General features: G+C 35.2%; 1 protein-coding gene and 1 long non-coding RNA gene across 6 annotated transcripts in view; one reads left to right on the top strand and one right to left on the bottom strand.

Annotated features, from left to right (window-relative positions):
- The first annotated feature begins 2,092 nt into the window (after positions 1-2,092).
- LOC148112604 (uncharacterized) lies at positions 2,093-16,894 on the top strand. The gene is made up of 2 exons (XR_015729106.1): positions 2,093-2,292; positions 13,532-16,894. It is a non-coding gene; the product is annotated as an uncharacterized LOC148112604 (long non-coding RNA).
- The window catches only part of SLC7A2 (solute carrier family 7 member 2), a 45,613-nt gene continuing 31,126 nt past the window's right edge, over positions 2,427-16,913 (bottom strand). For 3 of the 5 annotated variants that reach the window (XM_034442844.3, XM_034442846.3, XM_034442847.3), the window contains 9 exons: positions 15,941-16,106; positions 14,141-14,277; positions 13,519-13,741; positions 8,417-8,556; positions 6,361-6,463; positions 5,295-5,497; positions 4,850-5,016; positions 3,501-3,609; positions 2,427-2,979 (listed from right to left, as the gene is read on the bottom strand). In XM_034442844.3, the coding sequence (XP_034298735.1) occupies positions 2,786-2,979; positions 3,501-3,609; positions 4,850-5,016; positions 5,295-5,497; positions 6,361-6,463; positions 8,417-8,556; positions 13,519-13,741; positions 14,141-14,277; positions 15,941-16,106 (1,442 nt within the window). In that variant the 3' untranslated portion in view covers positions 2,427-2,785. Of the gene's footprint in view, positions 2,980-3,500; positions 3,610-4,849; positions 5,017-5,294; positions 5,498-6,360; positions 6,464-7,994; positions 8,132-8,416; positions 8,557-13,518; positions 13,742-14,140; positions 14,278-15,940; positions 16,107-16,913 lie in introns of all 5 variants that reach the window. The other 2 variants (XM_034442848.3, XM_087874629.1) reach the window with 1 other exon arrangement.

Raw genomic sequence — 16,913 nt, 5'->3', positions numbered from 1 at the left:
GCTACTATAGATGTAAAAATAACTTCTTCATTATTCTTTCATTTCCTATACTAAAAGATCATCCATCTAATTTTATAACAATTTGGGAATTGGATGAGGAGAACTATTCTGTATACTCTAAATAATGATCATAATTTACATAAAATTTCAGTCACAAGGTTGTTTTTCCACAAATAGTTCCTAAAAATTTTAAAATCTAGTTCTCTATTTTATCGACTTTCCTTCAGAAAGTTATTTCCCTAAATTTCATTTAAAGAAAAAGCCCATGTATGTTTGCCTGTTTTATAAGTAATAACACAAGTAATACCTCCAGATGTATAGTTCTTTTGCACATAATTTCAATATTCACATGTGTATCTGAGATGACCAAATGGTGACACAGTTGTTTCTTCAAGTGCCTTCCCATTGCATGTCTTTTTGTAAATGATTTATATCCAATTATATAAACTTGAGCATAGAAAGCTAAATGAAGTTTGTATGCTTACATTTTTTAAAAAATAATTGTGCTCCCACATCTGCTATTCATACTAAAGTCTGCAATGACGTATTAGTTTCACAAGTTATACATAAATAAGCAGGCTGAAGTAGGAAAAAATAGTGCAAATGTAAGTACAGTATATTAAAGCAACACATAATTATATATGGATTTTTAAATTATTCATTACCTTTGTTAACATTTTATTGATTGTTTAAGGAAAATGAACCTGAAAATTAAAAACGAATCCTTACATGGTCAAACAAAGATGGAAACAAACCCTCTTGGACTCAAGAAAAAAAAATTCTTTGGGACTTGCTGACTTATACATGATGCTTCTTAAAGTAGATTCAGTGCCTTGACTTATCCCAAATGGTATGCTGGGAACTAACTATATAACCATTTTATATAGTGTCAACCGATAATCTTACCCAAAAGGTAAAGCCAGCAATGGGTACCAGCACATTATCTCAAAGTTTAAGAAAGACCTATCACACTTAAACATTAGTTTTGCTAAAACATTTGAGCTATGTTTTTCATTTTTCCCCTCCTCTCTGCAATATATACATACATACGGTACCTCTATTTCATAAACAGAGGGAACATCACAAAAATAAAAAATTATTCATGAGTTATTTAATAAATATTTTATCACCTCTGATGACAAAAGAATTTGAAGAGAATTGCTTCCTAGAGAGGAAGAAGAATTTAATGGCTATGTTTGGGTATTGTGGAGAAACCACAATTTATGGTGAGGAGAACAAGCGGTAGTAGGTCCAAAGCTTGCTCTGCTTGATCCTCACTCCTGAAGTAACGGGAGAGGACAGTCCTTCATATCTAATCTAACATCATGTTTCACTTTTGTTCCTATTAACTGAGGATTATTTAAATTATTTTATATATCATAGTTTGAAATTGACATTTTAAATTAATTAAAAATAATCACCACCTGACAAGGATGTGATGAAATGTGCAAACAGCAGTCAATGACCTAAATGAAACATTCCAAATTCTTTGTAACTGGAGTAAGACAGAAGAACATGCAAGTTCAACACTTATTCTACTCACCACCATCCCCAAATCGGCCAGGTTTGAATAAAGTTTCCCCCCCCCCTATATTTAATTGAATAATTTATCAAGTTAAACATAGGTGCACAGTTCTGCAGCCGTCTCTGGCAGTGCTGACGTGCTTAGGACATCCATATATTAAGGAAGTCAACAGATACATCAGCATTTTGTAAACTTCAGTTCCACAGAAGTGCCATTTTGCTAGTGCTTCATCATTTGTTTAAATTAATCATTCATCCATGTTCTTCATTTTCATTGGCAAGGATGAAGAATTGGGAAATAAAACTGATACAAACAGAATTTCAATCTAGATTTTCTATCAAATATATCCATTTCAACTATTCTTAATTTTTTTTTAGAAGAATTGTCATAATTTATACTGCTTGTGGATAACAGCAAAGCAGAAGTTAGGTCAGATAACTGTGGTTTTCCCCCCAGCAATTTCTATGAATCTGGGATCTTTCCCCACTGTTGAATTGAGGTCATCTCCACTCATCCTTAAATCAGTTCAATATTGTATTGTATTATATTTTCTATTCTTCTTGCCAGCCTCATCCTGTCACGACTGCTGTGTTCCCAGTCAGTGACCATTACCTCATTCTGCACGACAAAGTATAACAGTTATACATCTGAGGCTACTTCTGATATAATGGACGGCTAAGGATAGCCTCAACCTCTCACTCACAGGAGCAATGTGAAGCAACGACACAGAAGAAGACACCACAAAAGGTGGCTGGCTGAGAAACAAGGTATGGAAAGGTACAGAGTGATGGAACTCAAGTAGTTGTGTGATTATTTGGCAATGCTACCCTATTTTTAAAAGCAGTTAAGAATGCATCTCCAGTATTATAAACCATAATATTCAACTCTTCTTCTTTAGATATTCCTTAATAATTAGTTATATAGTACATGCCAGTTAAAGTTGTAAGATACTGTTAAGGAAATCACCAACTTCTTTAACATGACAAATGAGTCAGATTGGCCCCCTTGGGAAATTTATTTCCCTCCACTTTCTTGCTCAGTTTTTTTAAAGATTGCAACCCTCTGAGGCAAGTCTCTGATGGAAGAGATATCTAGCAACTAATTTAGATCATCTTTCATGTATTCTACTAGATATTTCCATAAAGCACAAGTGGGTTACTGCTAATTTGGGGGGAGCAAGTAGTTCACCATTTCACCAAGCAACTCCATTCTGCTGCCATCACTGCCTAAAAGCGCACACAACAGGTTTATCAATGACCACTAACATTCACTTGTCTTTTCATGTGGAATAAACTGAGCACTTTCACTTGCATGTTCAAGTCCACCTGTATCTCCCATATGCTTCTTTTCTAAAGTTTCGCTTCTTTCTGAGCAGCTGTCATCATCTTCCTCTTCCTCTTTGGGACACCTTTCCATACTATGCCGGATGCCATATGCAAAGTAAATCAGGAGTCCTTTCAAAACAAAACAACCAATAATTTTTGTAGACTTGCCATATGTCAGTAAAATTTCTACAACTCTACTGAAGATTACAATTTGATTTTTGACCTTCTCTAAGTGTGATATACAGATTCTTTCCCACAAATCAAGACAACATTTAAATATTATTTTAATGATAGTTGAGTCCCCATATACTGTTGAATGGTAATTCTTACTGTCTCATTATATGATATATAAGAGAAAACTGTTACAAAACAAATTTTATTAACAAAATTTAATAACTGGACGCAAAGAATTTTTGTATTAATGCAGAAAAAAAAACAACGTACACTTATCACACACACATAATAGATCAAAAAAGAAAGCGCAGACTATGCCGTGATTGGTTTCCTTAACTTGTTGCAAATGATTGTCAATGTCAGTCCTAGAAAATTTCCTCTCCCAACAAGACAACTGGGCAAATATTTATGCATAGGCATACACATGGACATACCCAGAAGCCACTTTACAAAAAAGAGGGCAAGGGGATACCTACCGAGTGCCATCCAGATGCTGAACCGTATCCATGTCTCTCCACTCAACTGTACCATCAAGTATATATTCACTAAGATACTTAAAGATGGCAAGAATGGCAAGAACGGAACCTAAGAATAAATATTTCACAGTATTTGCTAAAATACCCAAAGCCAACACTTTAATACTTTATATTAAAATTTGTAAAATTTAATGAAATGTTACTGTGTTTCCCCGCAAATAAGACCCTGTCTTATATTTTTTTGAACCCTGAAATAAGCGCTTCGCCTTATTGCTATGCACTCAAAAGTCCGATTGGGCTTATTATCAGGGGATTTCTTATTTTGGGGAGTTAAAACAGGGTAGTTTCAAAATCTATGGAATCGAAGCACACCTATGTCAATATAACACAACAACTAGATATGAACCATGTTCTTCTCCATAGAACTTGCCTATGATCCCAATCTAATTTACACTTCAAGTAGAGGAGTGAAATAATTGCCTAAATATTTAACTTGAAATAGCAAAGGAAACACTCATAGATGGAACAAATGCTAGTGAACAAGGCCCTTCACAGGAACCGGGGTGTTTCAGGATTCATAAATCACTTCTGAATGTCAGGAGACCTTTCACAGTAGCATCAAAGACATGCTACCGGAGTCAGGCTTATATAGAGATTTCAGAAATACTTTCTATTTATAGAAAGATACTACCCATGGTAGAAAACTCATGAGTTGGCAGCTTACATGTTTAGAGAAAGTTGCTCTAGGTGGAGTAACAGTCTGAGATGCATATTGCCAACTTATATTTTATACTATAATGTGTATTTTGAGTTAGAGGCTCTACTTTGGAAAAGCTTAAATTTCAACTAATGTACTTCAATAAACCAAACAATCCCTGTATGCCTTTACTTCCTCGTGTCCTGAAACCAACCTCCCTGTTTAGGTGCAGGACTTTATCCTTCTCTCTATCCTATTCCCTCCTGGCCACTGCTTAAGCCTATCTAGATCTTTTTGAGAGAAGGAGAGAAGGCTACTCGGGCATGATTCCTTTGCTACAAATCAACATTGGTTCTGTTAATTGCAGCATCCTATCCAAGTGCTTAGAAACATGCTGCTTGACCATCTGTTGTGCCCAAGATAATTTATCTCTAGTTGCTCAGATGCACCTCTGGCTCTTTTTTGGAACTACCAGAGTTGCCAAAAATAAATTGTTATGACACTTGTTAACATTTATGTATTGATTTTCACCAGAAGTGATCACACCACATTTCATGCAACTTTCCCCAAATAAATATAGCAGAGCTAGCCACATTCTTCCTCCTCCTTGCTAAAAAAATGAAAAATTGCTATCTACAAACAGACCCTTTACCATAAATGTTACTTTGTGTTGATTTTGAGGTTGCCTCCAGATGATAAACATAATAATCCCGAACAGTATGAAAAGAGACACAAGAAGAAAAATACTCCAAAGCTCCATATTTGCAAGTGAATGAATTCCATAGGTTGTCAGAATGCTTAATCCACAAATCAGGATAGCTGAGTGGAGATGATCAAAGAAAACAGAAAAAAGACAGACTATTTTAGAATTTCAAAAATCTGAAAATTTGTGATATATACAAAAAGTAGAGGTTAATGTCTTTTAAAAAGGAGAACCATGGATTTATATATGCAGAACACACAAGTCCTCACTTCCTTGGACTTGAATCAAAGGACTAATATACTACAAAACATACGAATTTGATCTTCAAAACTGCATTTTGCATATAGCTAAAATTTCAAAGAAGTTAAAAGCATTCCAATAGGTTTGGACTTACCCAAAAGACCCACAAGAAGGCTCACCACAGTAGCAGACTGTTCAGTTGGTAAACTTGATGGATTAGTCAGCATTTGCAGATTAAACCTCTTTGTTGGTATCATGCTAATTTGAGATTCACTTTTATATTCGCCTTCTGATCCTGCAAGGGCCTCTTTTTCTGCTGGATATTTTGGTTGCTCGTAGTTTAAATTGGGTTGGTACCTGTGTGTGCAGACACGGGTTGCTAATGTAAAATCAGTCTAAAAACAAAATTAGCTCTAGAATACATGCTACTCAGCACTGATTTAGTTACAGTATTTTAATTGATTAGGCATCAGCCTAATTTTCAAGGAGTAAGGACCACTGTGCAATATTCTGGACAATCTCAAATTACATTTAAAATAATGTAATTTATTTTTTTAATATAATAATTTGAAATGGTATCATTTTATGAAATCTCATATAAGAGCATAAAGTTTTGGAACAATTTGACCAGGAGTTGCCACTTACAGATTTATTTATTTTTTTATTTGATTTATATGCCGCCCTTCTCCAGAGACTCAGGGCGGCTTACAATGTATTAAGCAATAGCCTTCATACTTTTGTATATTTTATACAAAGTCAGCTTATTGCCCCCACAACTGGGTCCTCATTTTACCTACCTTAGAAAGGATGGAAGGCTGAGTCAACCTTGAGCCTGGTGAGATTTGAACTTGCAGTAATTGCAGGCAGCTGATGTTAATAACAGTGCTTTAGTCTGCTGCGCTACCATTTGAGAGGCAGCATGACACCTCAGTGTCACTAGATTGTCAACACACTAATTAGATAATACAACCATTGCCTTAACTATGCAGATCTTCCCCAGGGTTGAATCTTCACTAATACATAGTTTTGTTCATTTTAAAATCTGCAGAAATATAGGAACCACACATGGTCTGAAATTTTATGATGACCTCATGCACAAGGCCAGCATTTAAATATATTGTCTTCTGTAACTGAGGCAGAAGCAAAACCGTTTACACAAAAATTATTTTACAGAAAAATTACTTTTGCAAATTGCTTATAAACTCAATTTCAGAACTCACCTAAGTATGAGAACACAAGCAGCTACCAATGAGTATGCAAGAAGTGTACCAATAGACATCATGTCTACTAAGGCTTTTAGGTCAAAGAGAAAAGCCATTAGAGCTAGAAGAACGGGAAAAACAGCATTTGCATTAAGTATCTACATATTAAGCAAAGCATATATATTTCTTATCATCATATATTTAAGCATTTAATATTTGTTTACTGAGTTTATGAACTGTTTGCAGTTTCTGACATTATAATCATATTAATTTTGAATAGGATAAATCATTGCTATATGACCATTAAAGTTTGTTCATTATAGCAATCTTTTATAATCTGTTTGAGATAAATAATTCATTCATGGAAACTTTTGTTAAGTTAAAATTATTCTCAAAACATTTACAATGTTTGGGTTTTAAAATGGACAATGCAAAAAAACAACAACCTTATTTGTGAAAGTCACAGTAATTTTAAAAAGCATGCAGATGTTTCAGGCAAACTTTATTGTGAATTATCCATCTGAGCAATTAAGTAATATTTTGGATCAAATTGTATTTATTTTGATAGAGTACAGATAGATACGAAGTATTCTGATAACTATGGTCATGGTTAATCTGTTTCTTGCAGAAAGCTCATGCAAAGAATTTTGAACTCTCAGGCATCCACAAAAACTATCTCTCTTTAAACAGTGTTAAATCAAATAAAATGTATTGGATTGCTTTACTAAAGACATGGTAGACAGACTGTTAAGAGGAAAGAAAATTAGTCACATTGTCTTCTGCAGGTACAATATAAACAAGAACTAGATTTTCAAGGAGTGATTTCTGTTCGTAAAATTTCTTGTTATTTTGTTGATTAAAAGAAACATGATACTATTATAGCCATCAATCCCACTTCAAACAGTCTCTATTACCCCTAAGTGGCAAAAGAAAGAAATTGGGAAGAAATATAAAACAATTTGCAAGTGGAATTAGAGAATGCACAAATCGGTAAAATAAAGAAAATGTTCTTTATAGTTATATTATATTATTACTTCCTGACCTTTTTGTTTGTTTTTTTGTTACTAATGAGCAGATCATACATATTGTGGGAGTAAAAATAATCAGCATTTTTTCAGCTGGCTAAATAATCTGAACTGGCAATTTTTATGAAAAATTCAACACGTAAAAACTTAACACTGTTTAAAACAGAGACTTAAAACATGCTGAGATTGCAACTGTGCCAGATGGAGAGGGGATCAGGCACAGCTTTCATGCCACTTTCCTTTAGCAAAATATGCTGCTTAGGATGGCTTAAGAGGAGATGCGGAGACTTGTTGTAGAAAAGTGTATATGGAAATTGTACAAAAAGCACAATGGGGACATTGAAAAAAAAAGTAAACTATCAAGATAACTAACTTACTCTTTATTTCACACACACACCAGGCAATATCATTGTTCACACTGAAGGAAAGCTTTGGAGAAGAATTGTAAGGAGCTCATTCTTCCACCACCACCATAATCACAATTGAAATGAAATATGCCTTCTGATTAGTCAGCACTCTGTTCCCAATTTACATGCACGAACCATTAGCAAGCAAGGCCCATCATATCACAGAGCTATGCATGGGAAAACAGGTCTCAGTTAAGAAACCTCAATATACAGAGCTTACCGGATATGAGCCCTGCTGTCATTGTGGCAGCAACTGGAGACTGCCTCTTGCTCACTTTGGCAAGAAATCTAAAGAGTAAACCATCTCGTGCCATGGCAAACAGAATGCGAGGCAAAGGGAACATAGAGCCCAGAAGACTAGAACAAAAAATGTAATTGTTCAAGTGCTGCAGTAACAACAGTACATGCCAAAGCTAACCCAACATATAGACATAGATAGAAATGGGTGTACTTTCTCGGTCAAACCTTAGTTTTCCAACCGACAATGTTTGCGACAGACAAAATAATATTTTTACTCAGAGAATCATAATTTAGAGCTTGAGTTGCAATAGAATACAATGATAACTTTCCATGTATCACTCTGAAGGTTGTCTGTGGCTGAAGGCATCCATTGCCTTACAATACATTCACTTAGGACCTCACCTGCGACAGCCCCTGATGATAAAGTTGCAACAAGTGGAGTCTTCGTTTTGGGGTTGATTTGAGCTAGACATGTGAAAAGCAAGCCATCCGATGCCATAGCATAGATTACACGAGGCATGGGGAAAATGGATCCAAGGAGACTGAATAAAAAGCAAAAGAACATGCAACATGGCCAACACCAAGTCATGCAATTTATTATAGAAAAGCAACACAATACTAATACAGGAAGTGATTCTGGAATATGGGACTTTGGCAAGGAGGTGATATGATATATGGTGATAACTACAGTTAAGATACAAGTTTCCTGAATCCGTTGGTTTTTAAATGGTACAAAAATAACATATTAATATGCAGACTTTTTTGGAAGGACTTATAGTGTGGTTCCAACATCTGATATAGATCATTCATTTTCATGAATTGAATATTAATTCATTCCAATATCATTCATCATACAGATTATATAATGTAGATCATAACCAATTGTCCTCAATCTCTGGAGTAGTGCAATAACATTCTCTTAAACAGCATCACAATATTATGCTTTCGTACTTGCTTTTATTTATCTTTTTTTTCCTTATTCATATTGTATTCAATTTTGTTTGATTCTGGAATCAGGTAATGCCTAAATCAAGTAAGTTATTATTGTTATTATAGTATACATAATATCTACTACAGTATATTATGCCTAATATAATTCTAGCCTATGAATAAAAATTGAGCCCAACATTTCTATTGCTAAATGAGACATCTGTTAAGCGAGTTTTGCCCCATTTTACCTTTCTTGCCACAATTGTTAAGCAAATCACTACAGTTGTTGTTAGTAACACGGTTGTTAAATGAATCTGGCTTCCTCATTGATTTTGCTTGTCAGAAGGTAAAAAAGATATGATCCTGGGACACTGCAACCGTCATAAATATAAAGCAGTTGCCAAGCGTCTGAACTTTGATCAGGTGACCATGGGATGCTTCAACGGACATAAATATGAAAAATGGTCATCGGTCACTATTTTCAGTGTTGTTGTAACTTCAAATGGCCACAAATTGAACTGCTGTTAGTTTAGGACTGCCTGCATTTATAGCTTAGGTTAATTTGTGGGGTCCTTGGTGCTCTCTGAACTTGGTTTCCTTATAGACATTTCATTATCAGTGCTCTGATGATATTACCTAGTTCGGTAATGAAACTTCTGCAGGAAAGCCACCAAGCTCAGAGATCACCAAGGACCCCAGCTAATGGTGCCAATCACCAAACCCAAATTATTGTCTCCCCAGTCTACACAAAGTAAGTCATATCAACCAGATTTGTGATATGATAAAAAGCTTTAAAAAGGAAAAAAAAATAAGATTAGCTTAATTAATTATTGTAAAGATGCTGTATGATACATGAGATACATGAGTGGCTTCTGGCGTCCTGATATAGCCAGCTGGTGCCATCGCTGGCTATTGGGGGCGAATCACTGGCCCCCACGGAGAGGGCTCGCAACTTAGGCATCCTCCTGGACGCACGGCTGTCTTTAGAAGAGCATATGACAGCCGTGGCCAGGGGGGCTTTTTATCAGGTTTGCCTGATACGCCACTTGCGTCCCTTTCTGGATCGGGACTCCCTACACACGGTCACTCAAGCACTCGTCACTTCCCGCCTGGACTACTGCAATGCTCTCTACATGGGGCTCCCCTTGGGGTGCACCCGGAGGCTGCAGTTGGTCCAGAACGCGGCCGCGCGGGGGATTATGGGAGCGATGGGGCGCTCCCATAATAACACCTCTCATATAACACCTCTCCTGCACGAGCTGCACTGGCTTCCTGTGGTCTTTCGGGTGCGCTTCAAGGTGTTGGTGACCACCTTTAAAGCGCTCCATGGCTTAGGGTCGGGGTATTTGCGAGACCGCCTTCTGCCGCCAATAGCCTCCCACCGACCGGTTCGCTCACACAGAGAGGGCCTCCTCAGGGTGCCATCGGCCAGGCAGTGCCTGCTGGCGACCCCCAGGGGGAGAGCCTTCTCTGTGGCAGCACCTGCCCTCTGGAATGACCTGCCCCCTGAGATACGCACGATATCAGACTTCCGGACTTTTCGTCGGGCCCTGAAGACACACTTGTTCCATCTAGCTGGGCTGGCTTGATCCCAACCTCTCAGTTTTTTAATCGAAATTCAGTTTTAATTGGGTTGTTTTAAATTCGGGCCAAAAATATTTAATTGTTTTTTTAAATGTTTTTAAATTTTATATGCTATGTTTTATCCTGGCTGTACACCGCCCTGAGTCCCGCAGGAGAAGGGCGGTATAGAAATATAATAAAATAAATAAATAAATAAAATAAATAAATATATCCCATAGGTATATTTTTAAATTCGGAAGAAAAATCTTGATATAACTCTCTGAAGTTGAATAATATCTGTAATGTTTAGTGATTATGACTGGTTCCACAACTATAATGTTTGTAATAAAACACTGATAACTATATAAAACTTTAATTTCATGGATCCAATTTAGCAGATCTTGGGGTGCATGGACAAAATAAGAATTTACACTGATCTGTCAAACGATTGTTAAATCAAATTTAGATAATTTACATTACAAAGACTTGGCTTTAACCGACTTTCATTTTCAATAGACCCATCTTTCCAATTTTTCCTTAAAATGAAGACTTTATTTTAATTATTCAGGTAGCTTGTATCTTCACTGTAGTTTTTCCAGAGCAATGTACCAGTAAGATGTATCTTGGCATAATATAATTAAGCATCACCACAAAACATCTTGAATAATTGCATCAGGCAGCAGAATTAAAAACAAGCAACAAATATCCCTGCAATAATTAAGTCCTTATCATATATCAATAGCAAATTATATATACATAATTTGAAATGGCATGCCATTCTTTTTAAGTAGAATGGTGTAGTACATTACCTTAGATAAAGTGTAATCCTACCAATAGCAAACTTTATACATTTCAATCTATATTTCTCCTTATTATGGTTTATATGATAATAGCACATAATTAAGAAAAGAGTTCTACGTCTTATTCTGTGACTATAAAACATCTACATTGTTTTAAAAGAAATGAATAGTCTTATGTACTATATATACCACATAATGGAATAAAGTAACAAAACTACTGTGGTTTGTGAAATCTAAATAATAAAACAATTTTAAAATAACTATGATTAAGACTATTATGACAAAAACTTGCATGCCTCCATTCTCTCATTTCCAAGGTGTACAATGGAATTCTACAATATTTGTGTCAATTAATCAGTATTTACAAGGTCGTTGCAATTAAAATCTGGTTATAAGGACCATATCGTTTAATATTAATAAATAAATGAAACACTATAATTAGAACAATCTAAACAAGAGAAATGGAGAACATATCATAACATGAGTATGTTCTAATCTTCCAATTATGGTTCATATATTAGGAATATCTTGTCTACATTAGAATGGATGACTTGATTAATATTAGCATGCCGAAGAGATTGCTTATACCTATTGATATCATATGCCAATTTAAAATATATTCGCTAATAATCTCAGCATTATTAGCAAACAGGCCTATAATTCCTTCTAAGCATTAGGAAGCCAGCGCAATATTGCTTATTTTAACCAAAATGCTGAAATTGAAATTTGCAGTCATCATATGAGTATTTAAAGTATTGCTGTGGTGAATGTTTTTTCTTCAATATTATGGAAAATCATTGTTTTTTTAAAAAAAAATGTTTCAAAGCAGAATAAAAATATGGTGAATTTATAATGGTGAGTTGTAAATGTTATTGCATTTATCCAAGTTAAAAACTAGCCAAGATGTGTATTTCTGGTATTTCGCTGCAGAATTGTCTCTTTAACCTATCAGATTTCCTATCTTTCAATGACATCTGAAAAAAATGATGGTTTTCATTTGTTGTGTTTTGCCAGATTAAAAAGTAACATGCAAGGCCGATAGCCTCCCACCAACCAGTACGCTCCCACAGAGAGGGACTCCTCAGGGTGCCGTCAGCCAGGCAATGTCGGCTGGTGACCCCCAGGGGGAGGGCCTTCTTCGTGGTAGCACCTGCCTTCTGGAACGATTTGCCCCCGGAGATACGAAGGATACCAGATCTCTGGGCCTTTCACCGTGCCCTAAAAACTTTTCTTTTCCATCAAGCAGGGCTGGCGTGACCCCACCCCCTTTTAGCTCTTTTTAGCTTTTTAAGTGTAAATTGGGTTTTAATTGGATTGTTTTCAATTGTGGGCCAAAGCTGTATAATTCTTTTAATTGATTTTAAATTTTGTATTGGTATGTTTTTTATCCTTGGCTGTGCACTGCCCTGAGTCCAATAGGAGAAGGGAGGTATATAAATTGAATAAATAATAATAATAAAGGAGGCTACAAAAGATTTGAAAAAAACCTACAATTCTACCACCAAGTTCAAAAAACTTGCTTCAAAAAAATTCCAAAGTACACTAAAGTATATGTGGCAATAATTAGTAATGGTGTAGAAAAATGGATGTCTCTTTTATAGGAGAAATAATCCTCCAAATTCAGATTTTTATATATCAACTGAAACCACATTTACTTTAAATTAAAAAGAGGAAGACTGGTTTCAATAAACTGTAGAATTATTGGGTATTTTTGAAACTTGTTTCATTCAGGACAAACTGTATTAGCAGGCAATGAAGCTATAAAACAATTTCAGATATCCAAATCTGATGCAATTATTGTAAGCATACACTTAAAAGCAAATATTTTAGGAATTTCAATTGAATAATTCTGAAAAAAGACTGGACTCCTGTTTTTGCTGCACTTTTTAGAAGATCTTTTCAATGTGTTATTTAAAAAAATGGGGCTGAACAAAAGAGCTGCACTGTATTGATATTATCCAACATGAATATTTTGTATAAATCCAGTATAATTCTTAAGACTATATTCATCAGACTGAGATTGGCTGAATAATTAAACAGTCCATTCACTGACTTCTTCATACTAAGTAGCACACAGATTAAAAACTTAAGTTAAACAGCAGGATTTGAAGTAGAACACATTGTGCTATTTACAACCACTTTGCTTTATACATGTACTGAACAATTTAAGAAGTCTTATTTTGTCACTCAAATTATTTTTCCTTATTTTACCTTGTTGATAAAGCACACAGAGATCCGACTGCTACAAGGTATTTCGCTGGGCCCCATCCAACATACTCAAATGCCACAGGGAGAGGACTTTTCTCATCAAGTAAGTAGTATGGCATCATAAGAGTCAAAGCAGCTGAAACTCCAAAATATGCCAGAAAGCAGACAAGTAGAGATGCTACAATTCCAATAGGAATGGCCCTCTGAGGATTCCTGACTTCTTCCCCTAGGAGGAGAAAATAAATGCAACTACAGTGAACATGAAATATGGAAGATGTTGGGATACAGTGACAAAAGGCCAATAAGAAAGAAACATCTAGAATGTGTACCCAGGACAAGAAGAATTATCTATATCTATTGGAAAACGTATATCTGGTTGCAATGGCTAAAAATATTCTTGGTTAAATTTAGCACGGCAATGTGCTTATGTATTTGATTTAGAGCACATAATTCAAATATGTTTATTCAGAAGACCCACTATGGTCATTTCTACTCTCTAAACTCACTGGCTGACTTTGGGGTAGTCAATCTCTCTCAAGACAACCACAAGCAAAGGCTGTTGTGTAGATAAAATGGAGATCTATCTAACAATTTCTATTAAAACAGCACAATTTTAAAAGCTTACCAGTAGTTGCAATGCAATCAAATCCTATGAAGGCATAAAAGCAGGTTGCAGCACCAGCTAGTGTTCCGGTAAAGCCATATGGCATGAAGCCACCAGCTCCAAATATACTTGTCACATTCTCAGAGGATGATAGATTTCTAAATATACAATTAACAATTTATAACATTTTAGATATTTATCACTTACTGTAGTTATCAAACAATCCTAAAGCAATGTAGAATGTAATTATCTTTCCATAATTGTGGCACTATATAGATTGGTGGTATTAGCCCAGCAATATCATTAGTTTTCTGTCTTTTTCACAGATCTTACCACTTCATAAGGTAATATAACTGACAAAGATTCACGATAGACTCACGATAGAAATGAAATGTATGAAGTAGAACACATTATACTATTTACAACTACTCTGCTTTATACATGTAATGAACAATTTAAGAAGTCTTATTTTGTCACTCAAATTATTTACTGACAGTTGCTTGTTTTTCCTTATTTTACCTTGTTGATAAAGCACCCAGAGATTTCTCCTAAATATCAATGCGCACCAAAATAATATTTTCTTCTATAATCCTGCAAGTTTTCACCATTCCTACCTAGATGGATGGCCACACATTACTCTCATAAAAGGGATGGCAGGTTTTCCATTACAGCTGTGATTTTAAGACTTATTTTTAAAAAGTCACACTACAAAGCTTAGAACGTATTATAATACACAGACTTCTTCCCAGTTTTAGTGATAAGGTAACAAAAAGTTGCTGCTTGTATCTTCCCTGAGTAAAGACAGAAGATCTAAAGTGACTAATCGAACCTAGTCCCATTTTCTGCCTGTTCTGCAGTCCTGGGTATTTCCCGTATCCAGGTTAATATGGTGGTAACTTCAGTCAAAATTTTGCTATATGAAAAAAATGGGAATACAATACATTTCCCTACCTCTTATTTTTTGAGAGGGATCCCATCCATTAAACTAGAAGCAAAGCACCAAACCACAGTTTCATTTGGGTAAATTTCTGGATTAAATATCTAATAATAAATTAGAGATTATGTACATTTCTGCTTTAATTTTAAATTGGGACAAGAAAGTAACATGATTTTATTTAATTATGCCTACAAAACAACCCAGGTTCTGTTATTGTTAAAAATCTTCCTTGGCTCAAGGATGACCCCAGTAACTTCACAGGAATGTCAATGTAATCTCTTGGCAATTATGCGAAAATGATTTGCCACTGCCTTCTTCTGAGACTTTAAATTTTCCAACCTAGCCCTCACCCCTGGGATTTCCTCATGGTTTCCCACCCAAATCTCAACCTTCTTGGTATTTCAAGATCACCCACAGTCAGCTAGAAGCCACCGTTTATTATAGTGTGATAGGAACTATTATCTTTTATTTTATGATTCCCAATTTGTATGAAACAAATTTAAAAAAATCAACAAAAAAGGAATGTCACTTCTGGTTGATTAGAAAAGAAAGAGGAATTAAACCACTGCCTTCCAAAGAAAGTCTGGTCAAAAAAGAATTAATGTTATTGGATTAGATCAAAGCCCACTCCTTGACCCATAACTTCTAATTTATGTGCAATTCCTGTTCCCTGCATTATCCGTCACCAGACATAAAATATGAAAAATAGCATTTTGATAGCCTCCACCCTGTCTTCAGTGTGCCATCTGTATCAGGTGGGAGGCTACGTGAGCTAAATCTGGGATATGGACAGAGGTTCCTAATTCTTAGTTTAGTGTAAATGCTCTCAGAACAGAAAAGATGATAGAAGGAAAGGGAATATAGAACAAGAAAAGCCATATTACTTTATTTCTGCAGTGTAGTTTATCAGAAATTCTTCAGTTCTCTTCCAGTTATTAATGTTGCCTTTCACAAAGCCAGAAATCATAACAAAGAGCAGGACCAAGATGTTAACAGCGGTGAAGACTTTATTTACCCATGCAGATTCTTTTACTCCAAATGATAAAAGTCCTATAAAAGAAATGTTTTAGTCATAAGATCTCTTAATGTTTCTAATATAATTATCATACTTGACCATACATACAATAACATATCTGTCTATATGCACTGCACAGTGCAAGCCTCTACTGGGCCTATATGTGCATAGTGTCTGTATTCCTGTAATACCACCACTTAACCTCCGAGCCAGAAGAACTGGGAAATGTATGAAGGTAGGCCACTAATATCATCAGATGCAAATAATACATTATTCACATTGTAGTCAACAGTGAGTTTTGAGCTGCAGTGAATACAAATAGACTTTATTTAACAACTGTCCTGTTTAATGATCATTTGTAATTATGATGTTGATGAAAAAAATGACTTTATGACCAATCTTTCCATTATGAACTTTGTAGATCTTTAAAGCAAAGAAAAACTGAAGTAAGATCTTAAACACCATTGTCGTTTTACTTAGTGACTGTTTTGCTTAACAACGAAGTTGCCAGTCCTAATTGTGGTTGCTAAATGAGGAGCCTGTATACAATTATTCCTCTTGTAACTATATGGAGAAACCCCAAACACAGTCATTGACAAATAAGTGCTACTAAGAGCAAAATTAACCACATAATTTTTAATTCAAAAGAATAATCCAGGTGTAATTATATCTTTGAAATAAGGACTGATTAGAGTTTTGACTGCAAATACCTAAATCAGACGATATTCTTGTACACCATACTATAACTTTGTGTAAATCCAGCATTACATGTTGTAAAACACATTTTTCATAGATTATTATAAAGATTATTGTCAAAGAAAAATGACCATTAAAATTACTGT

The sequence above is a fragment of the Pantherophis guttatus genome, chromosome 8 (assembly GCF_059756535.1).
Source record: "Pantherophis guttatus breed Tessera chromosome 8, ASM5975653v1, whole genome shotgun sequence".
NCBI lineage: Eukaryota > Metazoa > Chordata > Lepidosauria > Squamata > Colubridae > Pantherophis > Pantherophis guttatus.
This window is presented reverse-complemented; position numbering and strand designations above follow the sequence as displayed.